The sequence below is a fragment of the Sinohyriopsis cumingii genome, chromosome 9 (genome assembly GCF_028554795.1).
Source record: "Sinohyriopsis cumingii isolate HCF-2022 chromosome 9, ASM2855479v2, whole genome shotgun sequence".
Lineage (NCBI taxonomy): Eukaryota > Metazoa > Mollusca > Bivalvia > Unionida > Unionidae > Sinohyriopsis > Sinohyriopsis cumingii.
The window spans coordinates 13,923,512-13,949,757 of record NC_142969.1 but is presented as its reverse complement, the minus strand read 5'-3'; the positions used below and the strand labels follow the sequence as shown (position 1 = coordinate 13,949,757).

Below are 26,246 nucleotides of genomic sequence, written 5' to 3'. Positions count from 1 at the left end.
GTTGACACCAAACTATGATCATATGATTTTGCTGTAGCTCTGTTAATTGTGACGGAGTTAACAAGAAGTCTTCGTCACCATACACGTCAATAACTATTTTAACGGGGAAATACTGTTCTGGGAATGTCTGTATTTGAAATGCGGTTTTTATTGCCTCGTAAAGAATTTGCTTATCATGAATATGAACTCGTGCATGAATGTACTCGGGTTGATACATTATACACAACCGTTTTTTTTTAAATGCGTGCTAGCACTTTCAACGATAACTTATGCTGGTTTTGATAGGGTATTTGCACGATAAAATGACGAAAATGGATCAGTGCAGAAAAAAAAACTATTATAAATATTATGGATCCCTTGACTTAGGACTTCACCAGTAAGTTTATACTAACAGTCTCGTCACGCAGGTCCAACAAATTCCCCCTCTGGTCGGTGAGTTTGAAATTTATCGTTGACAACCACGGGTTATGACACCGTAGATAGACCGGATTGATTGGTTCTTGCACAATCAGAAAACCAGGGGGGTCTCTTGGTGTGAACGTATACAGGATAAACCCCTGTTGTGCCGTCGTAGTATCTGATGCGCTGTAACTGCCATCGATGACGTCACATACAAGATTGACCGCAATAACATCTGTGATATTTACGATCCCGGGTGAGATGTGTCTGCCATCGGATGCTGTACTGTTGTCGTGCTTGAGAATAACAGGTTGTGGTTTTATTCGTTCGTACGCGGCAAGAATATCTTCGAAAGATTGATCGATGAGATCAGAGACTGATTTTCTCAGCTCGGGCACGTTATATCCAGGAAATTTAAAATCTGAAATATCATTCACTTGAATACCATATTTAATTGCAAAATCTGCTCTGGCTATCTGTCTATAATTATCATCGATATAGTCTTTAAGATCCAGTAAAGCCTGAATTATTCTTAGATTTATAGTTTCCATGGCCGATGCGAGTTTGTTTAGTTTTTCTATGGTTGTGATAATATTATCACGCGGACTTGTTAAATCAGAAATATAATCTTGGAAATATACTCGCAGGAGTTGTAGCTGTTGTTTATGTACTAGATTGATCGGAATAAATAATTCAGATTCTATATCATCTAGACGGTAAACACGGAGCTCCTGCCCCCCCTTAACACGTGGAGCTTCTATACTCCAAGTATCGGGCATTAAAGTACTTTTTCTTGCTAGTAATTGATCTGCAAGGAGTAAATAATAATTGTACTCGAGGTCGTGTAGTGCTTCTTTATAGGTCATAAAATCCGATTTTTCAGGTTTTGGTGGACGAGGTTTAACCTCGGGGGCCTTTGGCCATCCTAATAATGTTCGGATTGAGCTGTTATAAATATCCACGGCGTATCCTGGCGTTGAGATTTCAATGACCGCAGACAGCGTTGGTTCGTGCGCTGTTATAGATATTTTGGCTTCCTTGCCGGTGATTCGTTTTATTTGGCGTTGTATCTCATTATTGATTTCTTCGATCTGATAACTCCCAGTGGGAAGTGTAATTGTATTCCAGTCAAGTTCACCCTGTTCGCCGGAGTCGGCTTTGCTTTTCCCGAACACGAATGAATTATTTGGCTGCAGACCACCAAATGATGCCGACCTAACATTGGGCCAGCTGTGATACACACTGAGCTTTGCTAACGCGATTTCACTCACTGGAATTGGAGTTCGAAAATTAATACCGAATTCTGGTGTCGTCGAGGACACTGAGATCATTGTGGTCCTTACCGGTGTTGTGTTTGTGACTATTTGTTGAAGCAGTTCTATTGACATTATTTATTTGTTTAGTTTTCAAATAGTCATTGTACACATCTGACATTAGTTTGAATTCAGAATCTGATATCGTAGCGTCGCTACTTTGCACGTCTAACGATGATGATATCAGCGATGATAATTTCTGATATGCGGTCGTGGCTGTATTTAATTTTGTCGTGTAATCGTGTAATTTTGTGTTAGCACATGATGATATTTTTTTTGCTATGATGCCGAAAACTCCAGCTGTTGTTGTGGCCGCGGAAACACAGATCGTGGCGGCGACTGCTGCAGTTACCGGAGTGACCGCTGATAGTATTGCTCCGGCAGATGCAACAACGGCAGATACTGAATAAACCATAATATCCAGCACTGTTATGCGGCGCTTGTATTTTTTTACTTTTTGACTAGTTACTTCGATGACAGTTTTTAACTCAGATTGCCACTCACGGACTTGATTGTATCGATATTGTTGAGCATCTGGCGTCGTTGACATTATTCAATTACGCGGTAACCAATTGAGGCGTTGCAGCGACGAATTCCAAACAAAACCAGTAAGATGTTGCTGTTAAACTATCGTCCTTGGCTTCAAGCATAAATGTTTCCTCGGTTCCGCTGTTTAGTATTACAGTGCAAACCCCGGAATACTTATCGGTGGAATGTCTCCAAGGATATGTTGTGAAGATTTCAAATTTAGCGGCTGAAAACACAGACAACCTGTAAACACCGGTGGCTGTTGCTGTATATTTGATAGTGTTATTTTGTCGTGACCATGTTGCGAATCCCGATGATACTGTGAATACGATGTTGGTGATATGCCCCGGAGTAACTCCAGTGGGAACTTTAATCAAACTGGTTTTGTTAACGATATCAGGAATACCCGATACGATATCCTGCTGTGTTTGTTTGATCGTGTTAATGTCGGTCTTTACATCAGCGAGTTTTACATCGACGACTGGAGGAGTCCCAAAGAACTTATCCACGACCTCATCAGTTTTTACGAAGTTTCTTCGAAATCTTGTAAACGCGCCCACGTGAACATCATGCTCTGCACGCAGCGTATTTAGTTTACCGTTGACGATGTCCACGTATTGTTTGTTTGACGCATCCTGGTCGGATTCGGGATTCGCTAACGCGGTTATTTTGTTGCCGCTCATGCTGAGTTCGCCTGTCATCGTGTCACCGGCTTTTTTCACACATTTATCAACACCTTTATCAATACTGTCTTTGATGCTTGCGATTGATATATTCGAGTCCTTGATCCGGCCGCCATCACTAAATGCAACGAAGTTATCCTTGGTAGCTCCAAGAACTCTGCGAATTATATCATTCCACTTAATGTTGCTCGTTCTTAGTTTTCCTTGCCTGTCTTGGAAAATAGCAACTTCATCTGGGTCAACTCCAGCTATATTCAAAAGATTATCGACTTCATCTTTGGTCGCATATTTTGAGAGATCAGCATCTGTGCTTGGTTTACCTCCTCGTGTGAAAGGTCTTCCGTAAATATCCACCATTATTCTTATTGCTGTTTTTCAAATGCTAGCATTTCTCGATGCGGTATATTCATACACTACTTTATGAGGAGGAGTTGCTGGATTTCTTGAGATTGCATCAAGAACATTTAAAACCTCCCTCCCACAAATGGGCGGATCAATTAATGTTTGTGTTGGTAACGTCGACTGCCACACTGGAACATTAGAAAATCTGCTGACATACTTGAGAAACTCAACTGGCGGTGCTAAACCGTACGAATCAAAATAGATAATTCCACGTGGATCGATCGCGTAAGCAACCCAGTGAGTTCCCGGACCATCTTTGTTGTCGAGATTGATAATGCCAGTTTCTGGATTATTCGGTCGTTGCGGTAATTGATCTCGCATAAATACGCCTCTGAAATGTTTTACACGCAATTTTTTAACAGCATCGAGTAAATCAAAATTGCTCAACGGCGTTAGAATTTTTTTGGATACCATGATGGTGGAGTTCCTGGTAGTCTTAGACCGCGTCCCTTTTTTTTCTTGTATCCTTTTCCCGTTGCCTTTTTTAGTGCCATTCCAGCTGCAGTTCCAACTGCACCGAGTGCTGCGGCTTTTGCTACGGCTGGTGCTGCCGCGGCAATCAACGCCGGTATTGCTGCGAGAAGAGGAAATATTCCACCGGTTTTAGTCATGTCCTTGATAGCTGCAGCAGAGAAATCAAGTCGGACACCGGTTTTTGCTGTTAGTGCCTTATTAAAATGTTTAAGCTGAGTATTAGTCAACGACAATTTGTTTGGACCACCAGTAATCTGATCTCGTTTTAGTGTTATTGATGTCCCGCACGTGCTTGCGTTCTTTGATTGCAATTTCTTCGTTTGACCGGAAGTCAAGGTGACATTAACATGACTGTATGACATTATATCCTAAGTTTGATTTTAATTGCGTTACATATTCTCGATTGGAGCGTCGATGACCCTCATTCGTCCGCCAACACCTTCAAGCAGCATTGCTTTATCGGAGAGTATGACAGCAATCGCTCTGTAACCACCAGCAAGAACACCTACACGAGCTCGGAAATGTAGGTCGACAACAGATTGTTTAACCAGATCAAGATGTTCCAGCGAAAAGTAATAAATCGGATATAAACTCATAAAGTCTCGCTGTGATATTTGCAGGCCAGTGTCTACATTAAGGTCGCGCCCCATAAATGACATCAGACGATGATACGCGCGTGCGACACGATGATGTTCGAAATCTATTAATATATCCTCAGATGGCTCCTGATGCCCATTTATTCTCAACGAAACTTCAGAAACTCCAAGTGTATCAAATACCATTGGATTTCTTTCCTGGCTATCTGTTCTAGCACGGTATTGAAATGCAATGAAAATATGTCGTGGTGCTGATACTCCTTGTTGCGATGATATATGCCATGTAAACAACCCACCATTATCACCCTGAATAACGTCTGTGGTTGTTGTTTTCCAGGATAGCAGTGATTTACCGCCCGTGTCCATGAAAGACAACAGTCGTTGTTCTTCGGTGATTGACGGAGACAACACTGGCATCCACAACCACAGTTTAGTTAGTATTACCTGACCAGGGGCAACAGCAGCATCTCGCCAGATAGCGTCATTATCATCAGGTTTTCGCACAAGTACAACTGTGTGTTTGGCACCGAATATGACCTTGTGGACATCTCTGCAGAATCCAAAGATGTGAGACAATGGAATCACACCTGAGAACTCTTCATCTCCACTTAACATCGATCTACGTGTTGCAAAACCCAAATTAAAATTTTCGTTCATCGATGCAACTGCGTCACCGGCATTATTCATTGTTACATTCCTGTTCTCGGGGCTGTCGGTTATATCCTTTGCAAACATCATTGATGGTCCGGCTGATCTGGTGTAATCATCCGAGTATCTCGCCAACCTGAGAATTGTTGTGGCAACGTCGACGTTATCATGAATTGTTTCAATTTCTTTTCCATCTATCATGTAAATAGCGGATTTAAATAACGCCATGATGCCGTTGTTAACAAATCCAACTCGGTCGCCGATTCCGTAGTTAGTGTTATCATTCTTTAAAAGCCTACCTTCAACTTCGATGAAGGCCTCAGCGGGCAAGAAGTATCTACTTGTATCCTGGACCTGTAGTTCAATTCTTCCGCGTTGGTTAGGATCACGTGCTTCATAAGAATAATATTGAAAATCACGTACAGAATCATCTTTAAGTACTGGTTTGGACATATCAAACGCGTCATTGGATTTTCGTGCAAACATTATTATTATTTGTGATGATCTAATTAAAATGTTATCGTCACCGGAAACCACTACCAGCTATCAAATTAGCAGTTACACTATCTTGCAACGCTTTGGAGGTAATTCCTGCTGTTGCGATCTCAGCTAATTTCTGATTTACGGCCTTATTTACTACGCTACTAACATTTGCCGGCATAGCTTCAGTGGATGGTAGTTTTACTGGCACCAACCTCTCGACTGGGTTTTTTTTTCGTATCAGCTGTGCTAGTCGATCCTTGATTGATTGAAATGCTTTCCCGGCAAGACTACCAACAGTGCCAATGGCTTTATCCTTGACAACATCAGCGGCTTTCATCGCGAATTGTTTTGCTAACGGTCCAGCTTTCGGAGCGATTCTTGTGACTAAATCCCTAACAACATCACCGACTCCATCTCCGTAAACAACCTCGTATACTGGTAATCGTGAGTTTACTACTCTGACACTTCTTGGTCTGCGAAAAGAATCGTGTAGTATAATTTTATTTAATTATTGTTTATCTAACTGAATTTGCTAGCAAATTTAATTATTAGTCGCTGTGGTAACCGTCTGCGAGTTCATCAATGAGCCCCCGGTAGATGCTGATATCCATGATGCCACGCTGAAATAGTCTCTGACAGATATCTGCGGCTTCATTTATAATTTCCGGAGAATTGTTTCCGGCACGTCTTCCTCCGATGAGAACTTCCAACCGTGATACATCATCGATGATATTATTAGGGCAGGCAATAAAACCGGATCCTAAACCCTCCCCTGTTGATGGTACAATTCTTGGGGATAAAATGTCTTGAGGCAAACTTTCAGAAGATGTTGTTAAGCTAATTATCGGCGACCTAGTTTGTTTGAATTTTTGGCCCCGCGGACTTCCTTCAGATGCAGCCTCGTATTCACTTAACGGAGTTAGGTCAGGATCTATTGCTCTTCGCCGTGAAGGATATTGTTGTCGTTCTGTGTGTTGCAACGGTGATTTTTCTTCTTGAGGTTGCGATGGTGGAATTTCAAGTTTACGTATAGCATCTACAAGTCTATCGTATTTTGTATCGTCCCTGCTGATTTGTTTTTTATTTTCACGTATACGATACGAATATTTGATAAAATTATCATCTGTCATAGAACCGTGTTCTGGGTTTAAAGACACATCTCTTCTAATCAATCCTAACAGTATTGTCTCAGGTAATTTCTCTTCTGGTACATTTTTAAGAAGTTCAATATAATCCGGCGTAAATCTTTTGGCGGGGTCAGTAATTCTCCCTGTTACTCGCTTACCAGCAGGTACTGACACAACAACTTCATCGGGTGGAGGCGGGGGTTTAAGTCCAGCTGAAATATCCTGTAAAATTTTCCTTTGCTCTATTAAAGCCTCTTTGGTAACAGCTGCGGATTTTTCAGTAGCTTTGGTCACGGGTTTAAATAATTCCTCCGTAGTCTCTGCAAAGCCTTCCCGTGCTTGCTGTCTTAGTTGTAATTTTTGTCTGACACTATCACGGACAGGAAGAAATTTCTGAATTGCTTCGAGACGTTCTCGAGCTAATCTAGTCGTATGTGCTTCTCCAATATTTGCCATTATTTATTTGTCAATGATTTAATTCCGCTAACATAAAAATGTTTTTCCTTGGAAACTCATTTCGTAGAGCAGCAGAGGGGGGGGGGGGCTGGACCGACCGACCGTGTCAATGATGACCCGCGGGGGAATAGTTTCAGATTTATTGAAGTAAACCAAGAACGTCAGCGCGCGGATGTTATTGCATTTCCCCGGTCGTCGAAGAGTCTCTCCGAGAGAAATTATTCGACGTTCAGGGATATTTTTTTTTTATTCTGTGGTCGTCATGGAAAGGTTTATCGTCGAAATAAGTAAACCGAAACTGTTTTTGTCTATTCAGTACTATTTTAGTTTCGGTCTGTTCACCCCCTCTGCTGCTGTGTCATTCTACTCTTTGTCTCTAAATGTTGAGCAAATCATTATTGTTCTCCCCTCCCCTTTGTGAGAAACTGGGTCTTAGTATCGGCATTTCTATTCATCCTGTACATTTACTTCAGTTCTAGAACTTAAAACCATTTGAGATCAGGTCATGAAACAAACTTGGTTTACTTGTACATTCTTCATTGAAAATGATCATAGGTATATACAGTATTTGACAAGATTGAGACACATTTGACATTCCTTGCTTATAGGTACATTAAAATTTATGTTCATTATGATACATGCATGCTACCATACCTAAGTTTTCATGAATGTTACAAAAACATAGAGTTCGTATGGTAACCTAGGTCAGCCACCATTGGCAGTTTTATTTCATTTACATGCTTTGATTAACAGATTTTTATAGGAATAGACAGTACCAGTAACAACATTAAGTACCATGATAACAGCATATTTACATTTACATGCTTTGATTGACAGATTTTTATAGGAATAGACAGTACCAGTAACATCATTAAGTACCATGATAACAGCACATTTACATGCTTTGATTGACAGATTTTTATAGGAATAGACAGTACCAATAACAACATTAAGGACCATGATAACAGCATATTTTCATTTACATGCTTTGATTGACAGATATTTATAGGAATAGACAGTACCAGTAACAACATTAAGTACCACGATAACAGCATATTTACATTTACATGCTTTGATTGACAGATATTTATAGGAATAGACTGTACCAGTAACAACATTAAGTACAATGATAACAGCACATTTACATTTACATGCTTTGATTGACAGATTTTTATAGGAATAGACAGTACCAGTAACAACATTAACTACCACGATAACAGCATATTTACATTTACATGCTTTGATTGACAGATATTTATAGGAATAGACAGTACCAATAACAAAATTAAGTACCATGATAACAGCATATTTACATTTACATGCTTTGATAGATTTGTATAGGAATAGACACTACCAGTAACAACATTAAGTACTATGATAACAGCATATTTACATTTACATGCTTTGATAGACAGATTTGTATAGGAATAGACAGTACCAGTAACAACATTAAGTACCATGATAACAGCATATTTAGATTTACATGCTTTGATAGACAGATTTTTATAGGAATAGACAGTACCAGTAACAACATTATGTACCATGATAACAGCATATTTTCATTTCCATGCTTTGATTGACAGATTTTTATAGGAATAGACAGTACCAGTAACAACATTAAGTACCATGATAACAGCATATTTACATTTACATGCTTTTACTGACAGATATTGTAGGAATAGACAGTACCAGTTACAACATTAAGTACCACGATAACAGCATATTTTTATTTACATGCTTTGATTGACAGATCTTTGTAGGAATAGACCTTACCAGTAACAACATTAAGTATCATGATAACAGCATATTTACATTTACGTGCTTTGATTCACAGATATTGTAGGAATAGACAGTACCAGTAACAACATTAAGTACCATGATAACAGCATATTTTTATTTACATGCTTTGATTGACAGATATTTGTAGGAATAGACAGTACCAGTAACAACATTAAGTACCATGATAACAGAACATTTACATTTACATGCTTTGATTGACAGATTTTTATAGGAATAGACAGTACCAGTAACAACATTAACTACCACGATAACAGCATATTTACATTTACATGCTTTGATTGACAGATATTTATAGGAATAGACAGTACCAATAACAAAATTAAGTACCATGATAACAGCATATTTACATTTACATGCTTTGATAGATTTGTATAGGAATAGACACTACCAGTAACAACATTAAGTACCATGATAACAGCATATTTACATTTACATGCTTTGATAGACAGATTTGTATAGGAATAGACAGTACCAGTAACAACATTAAGTACCATGATAACAGCATATTTAGATTTACATGCTTTGATAGACAGATTTTTATAGGAATAGACAGTACCAGTAACAACATTATGTACCATGATAACAGCATATTTTCATTTCCATGCTTTGATTGACAGATTTTTATAGGAATAGACAGTACCAGTAACAACATTAAGTACCATGATAACAGCATATTTACATTTACATGCTTTTACTGACAGATATTGTAGGAATAGACAGTACCAGTTACAACATTAAGTACCATGATAACAGCATATTTTTATTTACATGCTTTGATTGACAGATCTTTGTAGGAATAGACATTACCAGTAACAACATTAAGTATCATGATAACAGCATATTTACATTTACGTGCTTTGATTCACAGATATTGTAGGAATAGACAGTACCAGTAACAACATTAAGTACCATGATAACAGCATATTTTTATTTACATGCTTTGATTGACAGATATTTGTAGGAATAGACAGTACCAGTAACAACATTAAGTACCATGATAACAGCATATTTTTATTTACATGCTTTGATTGACAGATCTTTGTAGGAATAGACAATACTAGTAACAACATTAAGTACCATGATAACAGCATATTTTTATTTACATGCTTTGATTGACAGATATTTGTTTACATGATTTGATTCACAGATATTTGTAGGAATAGACAGTACCAAGAACAACATTAAGTACCATGATACCAGCATATTTACATTTACATGCTTTGATTGACAGATATTTGTTTACATGCTTTGATTGACAGATACTTGTAGGAATAGACAGTACCAGGAACAACATTAAGTACCATGATACCAGCATATTTTTATTTACATGCTTTGATTGACAGATTTTTATAGGAATAGACACTACCAGTAACAACATTAAGTACCATGATAACAGCATATTTTTATTTACATGCTTTGATTGACAGATATTTAGAGGAATAGACAGTACCAGTTACAACATTAAGTACCATGATACCAGCATATTTACATTTACATGCTTTGATTGACAGATATTTGTAGGAATAGACAGTACCAAGAACAACATTAAGTACCATGATACCAGCATATTTTTAGTTACATGCTTTGATTGACAGATTTTTATAGGAATAGACAGTACCAGTAACAACATTAAGTACCACGATAACAGCATATTTACATTTACATGATTTGATTGACAGATATTTGTAGGAATTAACAGTACCAGTAACAACATTAAGTACCATGATGACAGCATATTTGCATGCTTTGATTGACAGATTTGTATAGGAATAGACAGTACCAGTAACAACATTAAGTACCATGATAACAGCATATTTACATTTACATGCTTTGACTGACAGATTTTTATAGGAATAGACAGTACCAGTAACAACATTAAGTACCATGATACCAGCATATTTACATTTACATGCTTTGATTGACAGATTTGTATAGGAATAGACAGTACCAGTAACAACATTAAGTACCATGATAACAGCATATTTACATTTACATGCTTTGATTGACAGATATTTGTAGGAATAGACAATACCAGTAACAACATTAAGTACCATGATAACAGCATATTTACATTTACATGCTTTGATTGACAGATATTTGTAGGAATAGACAGTACCAAGAACAACATTAAGTACCACGATAACAGCATATTTTCATTTATATGCTTTGATTGACAGATATTTGTAGGAATAGACAGTACCAGTAACAACATTTAGTACCATGATAACAGCATATTTTTATTTACATGCTTTGATTGACAGATTTTTATAGGAATGGACACTACCAGTAACAACATTAAGTACCATGATACAGCATATTTACATTTACATTCTTTGACTGACAGATTTTTATAGGAATAGACAGTACCAGTAACAACATTAAGTACCATGATAACAGCATATTTACATTTACATGCTTTGATTGACAAATATTTGTTGGAATAGACAGTACCAGTAACAACATTAAGTACCATGATAACAGCATATTTACATTTACATGCTTTGATTGACAGATATTTGTAGGAATAGACAGTACCAAGAACAACATTAAGTACCACAATAACAGCATATTTTCATTTATATGCTTTGATTGACAGATATTTGTAGGAATAGACACTACCAAGAACAACATTAAGTACCATGATAACAGTATATTTTTATTTACATGCTTTGATTGACAGATTTGTATAGGAATAGACAGTACCAGTAACAACATTAAGTACCATGATAACAGCATATTTACATGCTTTGACTGACAGATTTGTATAGGAATAGACAGTACCAGTTACAACATTAAGTACCATGATAACAGCGTGTTTACATGCTTTGATTGACAGATATTTGTAGGAATAGACAGTACCAGTAACAACATTAAGTACCATGATAACAGCATATTTACATTTACATGCTTAAATTGACAGATTTTTATAGGAATAGACAGTACCAGTAACAACATTAAGTACCATGATACCAGCATATTTTTATTTGCATGATTTGATTGACAGATTTTTATAGGAATAGACAGTACCAGTATCAACATTAAGTACCATGATAACAGCATATTTACATTTACATGCTTTTTGATTGACAGATTTTTATAGGAATAGACAGTACCAGTAACAACATTAAGTACCATGATAACAGCATATTTACATTTACATGCTTTGATTGACAGATATTTATAGGAATAGACAGTACCAGTAACAACATTAAGTACCATGATAACAGCACATTTTCATTTATATGCTTTGATTGACAGATTTTTATTGGAATAGACAGTACCAGTAACAACATTAAGTACCATGATAACAGCATATTTTCATTTACATGCTTTGATTGACAGATTTTTATAGGAATAGACAGTACCAGTTACAACATTAAGTACCATGATAACAGCATATTTTCATTTACATGCCTTGATTGACAGATTTTTAAAGGAATAGAAAGTACCAGTAACAACATTAAGTACCATGATAACAGCATATTTACATGCTTTGATTGACAGATATTTGTAGGAATAGACAGTACCAGTAACAACATTAAGTACCATGATAACAGAATATTTACATGCTTTGATTGACAGATTTGTATAGGAATAGACAGTACCAGTAACAATATTAGGTACCATGATAACAGCATATTTACATTTACATGCTTTGATTGACAGATATTTGTAGGAATAGACAGTACCAGTAACAACATTAAGTACCATGATAACAGCATATTTTCATTTATATGCTTTGATTGACAGATATTTATAGGAATAGACAGTACCAGTAACAACATTAAGTACCATGATAACAGCATATTTACATGCTTTGATTGACAGATTTTTATAGGAATCGACAGTACCAGTAACAACATTAAGTACCATGATAACAGCATATTTACGTGCTTTGATTGACAGATTTGTATAGGAATAGACAGTACCAGTAACAACATTAAGTACCATGATAACATCATTTTTACATGCTTTGATTGACAGATTTTTATAGGAATATACAGTACCAGTAACAACATTAAGTACCATGATAACAGCATATTTACATTTACATGCTTAAATTGACAGATTCTTATAGGAATAGACAGTACCAGTAACAACATTAAGTACCATGATAACAGCATATTTACATGCTTTGATTGACAGATTTTTATAGGAATCGACAGTACCAGTAACAACATTAAGTACCATGATAACAGCATATTTACATGCTTTGATTGACAGATTTGTATAGGAATAGACAGTACCAGTAACAACATTAAGTACCATGATAACATCATTTTTACATGCTTTGATTGACAGATTTTGTATAGGAATAGACAGTACCAGTTACAACATTAAGTACCATGATAACAGCATATTTACATTTACATGCTTAAATTGACAGATTTTTATAGGAATAGACAGTACCAGTAACAACATTAAGTACCATGATACCAGCATATTTTTATTTGCATGATTTGATTGACAGATTTTTATAGGAATAGACAGTACCAGTATCAACATTAAGTACCATGATAACAGCATATTTACATTTACATGCTTTTTGATTGACAGATTTTTATAGGAATAGACAGTACCAGTAACAACATTAAGTACCATGATAACAGCATATTTACATTTACATGCTTTGATTGACAGATATTTATAGGAATAGACAGTACCAGTAACAACATTAAGTACCATGATAACAGCACATTTTCATTTATATGCTTTGATTGACAGATTTTTATTGGAATAGACAGTACCAGTAACAACATTAAGTACCATGATAACAGCATATTTTCATTTACATGCTTTGATTGACAGATTTTTATAGGAATAGACAGTACCAGTTACAACATTAAGTACCATGATAACAGCATATTTTCATTTACATGCCTTGATTGACAGATTTTTAAAGGAATAGAAAGTACCAGTAACAACATTAAGTACCATGATAACAGCATATTTACATGCTTTGATTGACAGATATTTGTAGGAATAGACAGTACCAGTAACAACATTAAGTACCATGATAACAGAATATTTACATGCTTTGATTGACAGATTTGTATAGGAATAGACAGTACCAGTAACAATATTAGGTACCATGATAACAGCATATTTACATTTACATGCTTTGATTGACAGATATTTGTAGGAATAGACAGTACCAGTAACAACATTAAGTACCATGATAACAGCATATTTTCATTTATATGCTTTGATTGACAGATATTTATAGGAATAGACAGTACCAGTAACAACATTAAGTACCATGATAACAGCATATTTACATGCTTTGATTGACAGATTTTTATAGGAATCGACAGTACCAGTAACAACATTAAGTACCATGATAACAGCATATTTACATGCTTTGATTGACAGATTTGTATAGGAATAGACAGTACCAGTAACAACATTAAGTACCATGATAACATCATTTTTACATGCTTTGATTGACAGATTTTTATAGGAATATACAGTACCAGTAACAACATTAAGTACCATGATAACAGCATATTTACATTTACATGCTTAAATTGACAGATTCTTATAGGAATAGACAGTACCAGTAACAACATTAAGTACCATGATAACAGCATATTTACATGCTTTGATTGACAGATTTGATAGGAATAGACAGTACCAGTAACAACATTAAGTACCATGATAACATCATTTTTACATGCTTTGATTGACAGATTTTTATAGGAATAGACAGTACCAGTAACAACATTAAGTACCATGATAACAGCATATTTTCATTTATATGCTTAAATTGACAGATTTTTATAGGAATAGACAGTACCAGTAACAACATTAAGTACCATGATAACAGCATATTTACATACTTTGAATTCATCACCAAGTTAGATGTTATGGAAGGCATTATTGTTCTACCAACATTTAGCAGAAAGTAGGGACATAGTTTCAGCATTTCCATCACACTTTCACCTCTTAACTTTAAACTATATTGGATTAAGGAATGAATCTTCGTATTTCTGTGCATTATCATTAGAAGGTGTCATGTACCCCATTGGGTCTCCAATTTTCAAGTTCAAGGTTATAGCTGAGTATTTTAAGTTTTCCATTGAAATTTTCTATTCTGCTTTAAAATGTTTGAGCTTTTTTTTAGATGAAGAGGTGCAACTTTGTATACTGACATATCATCATTACAAACTGTGTTACCTACCGCATTAGGGAACTTATCTTCAGGGTCAAGGTAGTGACTTGATATTTAACTTTTCTTTTGTACTTTCCATTGTGGTCTTTAACTTCAGAATTGTGATGAAACTTTGTATACTAATATATCATCTTTAGAAGGTGTGTTATTTACTAGTGATGGTGGCTAAGTGACTTTAGGTGTTTGCCTTTATATAGACCATTTCACGGTTATTATCTCCCCTTGAAAACACCAGAGGGTGTCTCGGTGCAACTTACTGACGGAAAAGTGTAATCAATCAAGATGGCAAATGTAGACCAAGAAAATTTGACAGACCGCTCATATTCTGCAAGCAAGATTGATATCTCACTATCTTAAAAAGAAATTCTATCAATAAATGATCAAATGTTTTTACATCTTTTATTTTTTCACGAAGTTCTGCTGTTCCCAGCTTTCAAATAAATGTTCTCTGCCCATTTCAGAACTTCATTATCTTTCCATTATTACTTCATGCTCTCGTTTTTATTATTTGATTGTGTAAAAGTTTATTGCTGCATAAAAAAATTCTTATTGCAATTTATCTCTCTTGAAGAATAATGAAAATATGTTGTGTTTTTTTATAGCTTTAATCATTACAGTTAACGGAAGTTGAACGACAATGAGAAAAAATTATAACTTCTTAAGGTTCTTTTATTATTGATTTAGACTGTTGCATTTCTATTAATGTTCATTATATTTTTCGTGAAATAATTATCTGCCTGTCTGTCTGTCTCATTTCATCTGGTGGATGGGTATGTATATGCTTGCATGAATCTGTGTTCACATACATATATTACATACACCTACTTCTGGTTAAAAACGAGTATAAAATGGATGCTAAGATAGAAAAAGTGACTGATGGATAAAGACAACAAATATGAATATTTTTAGTATCCATTTATTATTGACTTGTAGAGCATGTTCTTACAAACAGTCTCTTTTTTTAAAATCATAGTGTTTGCAATTTTATATCCGGTCAGGTGGATCAATATTGATCTAAAAGGCGAACCAAAGTAATAGGACAGAGTCTGTGAAATAATTGGATTTGAGAGTAATTACAACGTGTCAGCATAAGCAAAGAAGAATCATGCTGAAAGTTATTGCATATACCGTCTGATACTTGATGTTTCAAAAGTCAAAAAGACAATTGAAACAATAAAATGTCATTGGGCATCTTAATTAATCTGAATATTGTACCATATTTACACCCAAATATGAAGAAATATTCCATCTACATTAATTACACTCCCTTACCTTTATGATAGCTAATGTGATTATTGCTTTGTTAAGTTCATCTGAATACATTAATATACTGTGTTCCATTTTTTTACAAACTTTTCTGGTTTTAAATATTTAGCATTATAGATCAGCTGACATATCACTTGTGTTATAATTTTCTTATCGAACTCATGTTATTAATGAACTATTAGCCTTGAGAAAATAAATGAGAAAGAAGGATATATCACTGTATGAAAAATGCTAATTGTGGAGATTAAATATATGCAGCCAAAAATGTGCAATTAATGTTTAAAATCAGAGAGCAAAATGAAATGTTCCCTCAAATGTATCTGAAATTATGGATAATGAATCTGTATTATCTGGTATAATGTAAATATGGACAGTGTATTTCATTATTTTATCAATCATTTAAGTATGGACAGTAAATATTATTTAATTATCTGACATAATCTAAGTATGGACACTGAATCTAATTATCTGATTTAATGTCTATAATTATTATCCTAGTATGAACAAAAGATGTTTGACATGTATAATTGATTCATTGGTTTAACCATAATGATCTGTAGTACAGCTAAGATTCCTTCCTTTGTTGACTTTATGTTTCGCTAACCAAGTGTAAAATGGTGTGTAATTCTGAACTCTCTGGAACTGGACATTTTTTATGGGCATGCGCATTAGAGCTAAGGGAGGTAATTTTAAGCACTACAGTCAGTAACTCTCTTGCAGTCGTGAAATACTCTATATCACTCTCATCTCACTTCTCTCTGCATAGGTTCAAGTTTTGGGCTTGGCCAACATGGGTATTTGTCAAAGTTGCCTATAGCTTTACATGCGTCAATGGTTCTTCCTGTGTTTTCTGAGGTTCTTCCCCAACCGGATATAATGGCTGCCATGTATAGCCTATCATATGCTGGAAAATGGCATTAAACCCACAATAGGTCGTTATTAATTTTAAATCACACTTCCCTTCCAGTTTTATAACTTGAAAGCCATTTCAACTTTAGGAATGATACTTATTATTTTTTTGGACATATATATTATACTCAAATGAAAGTTTGTGCAATAAAAATTACAAAACTTGAACAAAATGAAAATAGTAATAATCTTTCTAAGGCGGGGCTACCTTGTATAAACTCCATGGTGTTGATAGTCTCAGATCACTTTGTAATAAGAACAGTTAAAAGAAATGCATACATTTGTAATCTCTACTGGGCATAACCTAGTGTATGTTGTCCATCTATTTGTTAGATCAAGTTTGCCACTCCTGTGTGAATGGTCATATCAGCATTAATGGTCATATAAGCATTAGCATTAAAATGCTTTTCATGACGACTTGCTGGTCGTAAATGAAAATTATGCCAATCTTGTGTACATAACAGGCCAACATGTCAGCCATCATATTAATAGTTTATGCGGTTGCAGTCTTCTTTTTTTTAAATTTAGTTTATCAATACAATCATGAAATGGATTTGTTTTTGTGCTTTGATCCAGAAGAATCAAACTGGAGCTGGATCATCATACCAGTAAATCAGTATATATTGATGTTGTACGTCGATAGGATTTTCCGCAATTGTTCTTAATTGTACCAGCTTAATTTAAAATTCCAACAAATACTTGACATGTCAACAAACATTTATGTTCAATCAATGGCATAGCACTTTGAAACAGTTGTTTTCTATCTCAGTCAGTCAAATCAAAAATGGTAGGAGTAAGCATAATGGACTACATAGAGCTGAACATCTTGGTGTTGATTTCACATCAGTCGGCACAATCACTGATGCTTCTTTGAAAATAACCTTGTTCCTGTTTGCTTTTTGTTAAAATTAGGTAAATATTTTTACATTGTTCATGCATTATTATTGGATGGTTGCGTTAAAAGTTGCTTAGCAGTTATTTTTGAATCCCATGTTTGGTTTGCCTGTGCCATAGTATATGTTAACTGGGTCAAGTAACTAAATTTACTTATTTAAAAATTAATTGTTCCAAATTTAATACTGATATAATTGAATCATAGTTTGTTGGATCCTGATTGTTGAATGCACTGCACTTGAACTGTCATTAAAAAAATTATAAAAGAAAAATAATGATTTCTTTGGGCTTTTAACATGTTGCCCAGGTACTAAACTGGATCCAGAAAAAGAGGATGCCGGGTCTAGTCATAATAATAACATGGTAGTACATAATCTTTTTGACCGCTCCTGTGGCCTAGTGGTTAGAGCGTCCGCCTCGGATGCTGGAGGTCATGGGTTTGATCCCCGGTCGAGTCATGCCAAAGACTTACAAAAAAATGGTACTAACAGCTGCCTCACTTGGCGCTCAGCATTGAGAGGTTAGTGTCAGGACTGGTTGGCCTTGTGTCAGGAAATTGTGACTGGGTGGGACATCGTGCTACATATCTGCAGCATGATGCCCCAGTGCTAGACATCACTATACTCTGTCACACTGCAGACATCGTAGCGATGTGACTGAAAAATCGTTAAAGCTATGTTAAAAATCCAAATCACACACACACATACATAATCTTTTCATAATGTACAGTTTTCATTGTGACATCACATTGTGTGACATTCAGTCCGATTTGTACTGGTTCACACATCCAAGTTGATACCATCCTAAAATATCTGTGTACTTGAACACAAGCAGTGTTTCTTCTTGGATTGAGAGTAAAAACATCCCCATGGTTTCAGAAGTGGGGTCAGACGTAATAAGAAATAGACTCTGTTGTCAGAAATGAGTAAAATTAAACATGTAATGCACAGTTGGGGGTAAAGTGGCATACTGATGGATTTTACTGCATGTATTGCTCAGGGAAGTTATATAATAACCTTCCAAGGAATATGGAAACAAAATGTCTGATTTGGGGGACATCTCAAAAACTACACAGGCTAGGGAACCCAGAACTATCTCTTGCAATAAATAATCATCCATTAGAAAATGTCTAACATAAAAAGCTTGTAGGTGTGACCGTAGATAATAATTTATTATGGAATGACCATATTGATAAGCTTTGTAAAGCACTGTCATCCAAAATTGCCCTACTCAGCAGAATCAAGAAATATTTACCTATGGAAACTCGAAATATATACTATAATTCATATTCCTCCAACAATGTATAATTGTTGAAATGTATGGGGAAACTGCTAAATCTGAGCTTGACAGGATTTATAAACTTCAGAAATGAGCAGCACACATAAATTTAGATGCATCTGTTGATCATCCCTCAAAAGCATTATTTACAGAACTCAAATGGTTCACAATATATGACAGGATAGATTTTCACAAGGCAGTTCTTTTATATAAATGTCTACATGGAACTGCACCAAAGTATCTTCAGAACTTATTTTTCAACACAATACCAGTTGAGATCAGTATCACATGGAAACCTTCTAGCACCAAAACCAAGAGCAGAGCAATTTCAAAAGAGCTTCCAGTACTCTGGTACAGTTCTGTGAAACAACATTCCACTACATGTAAAATCTGCTGAAAATATTAGAGTATTTAAGAAGAGATATCATGAGCCTGTATGTGCGTCTAATAGATAATGGAATTTAGTATTTTAATACTAAACATGTTAAAATAAACAGTAATAATTGCTATCTTCATATAATGTGCATTGTTATACTCTCCTTAAGAGGGCCTCAAGGGAGAATAGTCCTTGACTAATGATTTACCCTCTATAAATAAAGCATTATTATTATTATTATTATTATTATTATTAAGGATGACAATGAAGTGAAAGTCACCATTTAAAGGTATACATAATCATCTTATTAAAAAACAGACCAATTACTGAATTAGTCAGTACTTAATGCCTGCATGACCTGTTTGACTTGTACTTTAGGTACACTCGACAACAATCTACAGGTTATATCTTTACGTGAGCATCACTGACTGTGGACATATATATTGTGTATCACAAGTTGTGTATCATGATATGTGTATCTAATTTAGATCTTCACCGCCATTATCCAGTCTTAGTCTTACCCACTGATGAGACAGGTTTATGCTTCTAATTTCAGGTCAAATATGTCTCGAGGCAGCAAGGCCCAGTTGTTACGGAAACCTCGACAACCTATAGAGGGCTTGTTTTGCAGCTATACCCACAGGACTTGCATGCAAAATCGTTTGGAGGGATATGAGTTTTGTTTGAAACATATTCTGGAAGATAAAAATGCTCCTTTCAAGCAATGCAGTTACACTTCCAGCAAGAATGGAAAAAGATGCACTAATGCTGCTCCGAAATCAGACAAAAAGGATGGGTAATTATTGGCTAAATTAACTATGTTTTAAAAACCTCACTATTTTTCACTTTGTCATTGTATATGTGTGTCCATTTGTCTGTTCGTCATTTCATCTTCCAATGGATATATCTATCTGTGCATACTGTACTGGGTTAGATAGCATTGTAGCAGTGTTTGTGCATACTGTACTGGGTTAGATAGCATTGTAGCAGTGTTGGGGCATCCATGAAAGTATGTTTCACACTAAATCTGGTTCATCCTGTATTTTTCCAGGGTTCATTGTGCATGCCTTAAAATTTTGGTCCAAGCTCTAACATCAACACAAAGGCTGAAGCATTGTTAAGGGACCTGGGATCCCATAGGGCAGGACACACAGCATTTTTAAGGAACAAAGAAAAATTGTTGCACTAACACTCTAGTAGTGCAGAAAAGTGAGATAATCTTATTTGCTTTGACAGTTTTGAAACCTTTACATTGTCATCTGCACTGTATAATGATATTTTTCCTTATACCCTTACATTATTGCAATAAACCTTGTATCGTGTGCTTAGATAACTCATGAAAACTAAAACATGTTTGAATATCTGGGTAATGTGACATGAAGCTGTACTATTGAATTTTTCATTTCAGATCACATTTAACTTTATTGTTCACTCTTTATCTGTTATAGTAAATACTCATGTATTCCTAATTACTTTTCTTATCAAATTGGTAAATCATTAATTAAATGACAAATTGTGTATTTGCATAAATTTAGTCTCTTTTGTTGTTAATTAAACCATAAATAAATTAAATCTTACTTGCTACTGGTGTGACTTGAACCTTGAAAATATGTTACACTAAAAGTAATCAAAGACTTTACATTGTACCTCAGTCAGCTACCACAAACCATGAATGTTTTCATCGCCAGGTATATTGTTCTTAAATAAATATTCATTGTTATCTAAGTTTGTATCGCCATGAATGACTTTTTCCATTGCTAGCATGAATATAATGGACATCCACTAAAGAAATGTTGTTGTCAATTTTTCAATTTTTTCCTTTAAAAAAAAGTACTTGAGGAGTAAGACATCAGTATGTAAGTGACATAAGACCAAAAATTGCAGGTAACTAACACACCCACACTTGTTGTACAATACTGCTGTTATATGTGTGCATCTTGTGTGATTGCTTTTCAAACACCAAAAAATGATCGTTTGCTGAACACAGTGTTACAATTGCATCATACTAAATTGTATCTTCAAGAGATCTTGAGAGTGCCCAGGGATTTGTAGAGGCTGATAATGGAACTATGTCCCAATGAAAAATATTTTAAAAATCGAACAAATTTCCCACTTTTGATTGAATCACAAGGCAGTTTTTTATTATTCGATTGATTATGCTCGTCAGTCCATTTGTCTGGCAGCAACATTAAAGGTTACATTTAGACCATACTTCTTTTGATTCCTGACGAAGAATCCAAAAAGGAAGACAATGACGTATGCTGTAACCTGTAATGTGCTGAAGTCTCCAGTTCCTTGTAGAAACACAATAATTAATCCTCTGGTTTTGGAAATCCCAAATTAAATTTTAAAGAAATGTCTTTTTTCAAGAATTCTGTATGAGCGCAAAATATTTAGAGAGAAATGAATTAATCTTTCAGAGTCCAAATAGTCTGAAGAAAAATTAACGTATAACTCAAAAACTCAAAATCTCAATACTGGTCACAACAGAAGAAAACAACTTGACATCAAGTGTTTAAAAGCCCCAAAACACTGAGATCTCTCTCTAAACATCACTATTAATACCAAGCATTTTGCAATTTTGGGAAAGGGAAATTATTTACAATACCTACTCCCAAACAATAACCACCAATCTGAAATGAAGAGTCCTGATGAAGAATCCAAGATGAAAGGCAATGGCATATGCTGTAACCTGTACTGTGTTGAAGTCTACAGTTCCTTGTCGAAACACAATAATTAATCCAACGTTTTTTGAAAATCCCAAATGAGTGCATGTGGCCATGGCTGTGATCTGCAGGTAGTACATTGTGATGGATTTGGTTGTTAGCCATCTTGTTCTATGGATAAGATTTTCTTTGAAGGAGGAACTTGTAATGTTTCTTCTGTTTTGAAGGAAATACAGTAATGCCTTCCAAATTTAAGTGATGACATTAAACAAGATGGTTTTAAGCATTCATGCAGTGCAGAGTCAAAGACATGGTGACATAAAGGAGTCCTACATCTGTTTCCAGTAACTCCTGGTGTTTCACAATTGTGATTTTTCCTGGTCTTGTTTGGCTTCTAGAAGAAACATAAATTGCAATAAAAATTGCCTTATCAGCTCTAAGGCAGCTTTCATTTACAACATAGCAAGTGGTAACATTATCAAAAGAAATGGTGCAACATGTGCCAAATTCTATAAATTAATCAGTCACAGATGGGTTTCTGACGATGGCAGTTGTATTGTTATGTATTAATAGAATTCCTCCCATATGTGGAATGGACATGGAAATCTATCCATTGGGAAAAAGACAGGTTGTTTCATCCCTTTCTTTCTTATTAGATTTCCCTATCTAACATATATACATGGGAAAGCTTCTTTTCTGATCCACAACATGCATAGTTTTTTTGACAAAAACATTTCCATAAATGAAAAGTATGTGTACAATTTGTTCATCAAATTATGTGGATCAATAACATTAAACTAATTACATCACCATGGTAGGGCAAAATAGATTTGTGTAGCCCATGGTAAAACTTGAGATAACTCTTCTATTGGGAGAGGAAATAATTCTTTTTGGATGTTATAAAAACAAAATGCATATCCCCAGGACTATACAGTGTAAAACTGACCTTTCTTTTAACCTGCCTGACTCTGTTTGCACAAGTCCTGCCAAGGTATGCCACCTTCGTCAGTTTAAGACTACTCAGATTTTGTACAAGCCCTGCCAAGGTATGCCACCTTCATTTAAATTACACTCAGTTGGTACAGCCTCAGAAAAATAAACATAGTGCTATGCAGTTAGCTTATTCATTCTTTTTTTCAGGTATTGCATTGAACATTCAAAGAAAGCTCTGTTACTACGTCAGCGAGCTAGCAGAAAAAGGCGACCAAGAGAGACGGCTGAATCACTACTGGAAGAACTTGATCAATACTCAGAGATGCGTCAACTTCAGGAGGGCATTCCAACTAACCTTCTAAGCGAGAGGCTGCTTGCAACCCCAGGGGGGGAGCCAACCAACCACAAGCGGCTCAAGCCTAGAAATGACAATCCTGCTAGTAGAGCTCTAGGTAATCATAATTTGCAATTTTCAGAAATGGCATAATGGATGGAGCACTAGACATTTTTTGTTGAGCAGTGTGATTGAGCTGTCATCTGTGAATCTTTTTTTTTTTGTACGATAGCTGTCGTGCTTGGTTTTGTTAACAAGTTGCATATTTATTTTTCTATTGGACTTGACTGATCTTGTGATTCAAATGTTATTTTTTCAGCAAGCAGCATCTCCTTTATTTAAAACCTCAGGGACTTAACCGATCTGTTAGCTATAGTATGTAATTTTGTTGGCAAGCAAAATATTTTTCTTTTACCACAGGGACCTAACTGATCTGGTTCTTTGTAGGATGGCTAGCTATCTAAGATAATTGCACTGCACATTAGGCTGACCAGCCCGTAAAAGCAAAATGGTTATTCCTTATATTAAAATGTTAATGAAACTACAAGACATTGATATCATCTTTATATTTCTAACAAATCTTTCAAGGTGAAAAAAATGTGATTATGGGCATGTGCAAGGTTGCATCTAGGATGTGCGATTGTGCAAACCCCCCAAATTTAAGATTTCCCACAAGATTTTTAATCCTATGTGGGCAAAATCGCACAAAAAGTAAGAATTGTGCACATTTTTTGTTAAGAATGCATTATTTTATATTAAAAAAATTTTTGCTGTAAAATTCATGGTTGTCACTCTCAGCAAATATGTTGTATAGTTGTAAATACGTCACGTATTTCTGTGTCATGTGCTCAATTCTGATTAGTTAATAACAAAGGTCGGAAGAGCATGTTAGATACAGAGGCTGACTTGGCGGGACAACATGTTAAATGGCTAAATCGGTTAAAACTCAAGACACTTTTTCATTATTTTAGCAGTAACACTTCTGACAACAGTCAGGGTGCAGAAGTTTCTGTCAGTAGGCACAGTGACAGCGAACAAACACTTCCTCAGGTTAATCCTGTATCAGATGATGCTAGTGATGATGTGCTTAAAGATGGCAGCGATGAAACTAAGGGTTCCTCTGACGTCAAGAAAAAAGTACTCTTTCAATTCAGACTGAAGACAAAATCGACCATGGCTGGAAATAATGAAAATATGAGATGCTTTGCAGATGGTGTGTAAAAACTGGAGAGAAAAAAATTCTTTCACACTTGGAAATGCTAATTTCAGGACATCAACCCTCGACAGACATGTTGAATTACCAGCTCACAAACAGCCAATACAGGATTTGAAACTAAGTGAAAATCTTAAAACTACATGCATGACAGCTATCAGCAAGAAATCGGAATCAGTTGTTCATGCTGTCAGTTGCCTATTACTTGGCAAAGGAGAATATTGCTTCTCTAAAATATGGCTCACTGTTGAATTTTGTTGACTTTCGAGGTGTTCGTGTCGGCAACATGAGATAGCAGGAAGTACAACATATTTGTCAAGGGCTTCTGTAGAGGAATTTCAGGTAAGTTCTTTTATTTTATTTACATTTTTTCTATTGAAATTTAGATGGAAAAATGGTGTATACTAACAAGCAATCAAAACATGATCACTTCAGTTCCAATCAGTGCATATCTTGAGAGGAATCCCTGTGTTACTAAAAATAGCACCAAGCATCATGATCAGCCAATGAAATTGCATTTGGTAGCTAGTTGTCATAACTAACTGTCAACATTTAATGGTGGATAATGTTTTTCTTTTTAATCAAACTGGATTATTGGTACCTGTTTCTTTTGTCATGTCCTGTCTAGACAGGTCACATTTCAGATCTCAACTGTGCATATGTAGGGACCCATCCATGATGTATATAATACCAACGTTTTTTGTTTTTAAAATCGTCGTATACAGACAGGCATAAACACTTCCTTCATTAAATAATTGAATGACTTTAATTAACAGAAAGAGAGACTGTAGTGCCATATTATTTTAGCATTTAAACACCTTGATGGGATTTCTTAAAATGACTGAATTATCACAAGGCAGCATCCTTAGATTCTCCATGGTCTTAGGTTAAGATTCTTGCACAATTTGCATCTGAATTTGGTCATTTTACTTTGGTTTTTTTATAATATATTTGTTTCATATTTTTCAAAAACTTGAATAATAATTAAATAATAATGATATTAAAATACTTTGATCTATCTTCGAGCTTTATTTTTTTCTAGGGTTGAGTAGCAGCAGTGATAGAATCGGAGTTAATGCAGAAAGTACTATGTAGTCCATTCATTAGCATCTTAATTGATGAGAGTACAGACATTTCAAACACCAAGAAGGTGGTCATTTATGCCAGAATCATTGAACCAACCATGTTTGTTTCTACCACTCATTTTCTTGGTAATGTGTCAGTGGATGGCCAGTCACACACTGCTGAGGTTCTTTTGAAAGAAGTTGTCCAGTTCATGGAAAAGAAGGAGAGTCC

General features: G+C 35.4%; 1 protein-coding gene across 1 annotated transcript in view; it reads left to right on the top strand.

Annotated features, from left to right (window-relative positions):
• Window positions 1-26,246, top strand: part of LOC149791300 (KAT8 regulatory NSL complex subunit 2-like) — a 79,292-nt gene that overhangs the window by 14,785 nt on the left and 38,261 nt on the right. Inside the window, exons 2-3 of the mRNA XM_089969834.1 lie at window positions 20,361-20,600; window positions 23,611-23,855. Of these exons, the coding sequence (XP_089825960.1) occupies window positions 20,368-20,600; window positions 23,611-23,855 (478 nt within the window). The 5' untranslated portion in view covers window positions 20,361-20,367. The remainder of the gene's footprint in view (window positions 1-20,360; window positions 20,601-23,610; window positions 23,856-26,246) is intronic.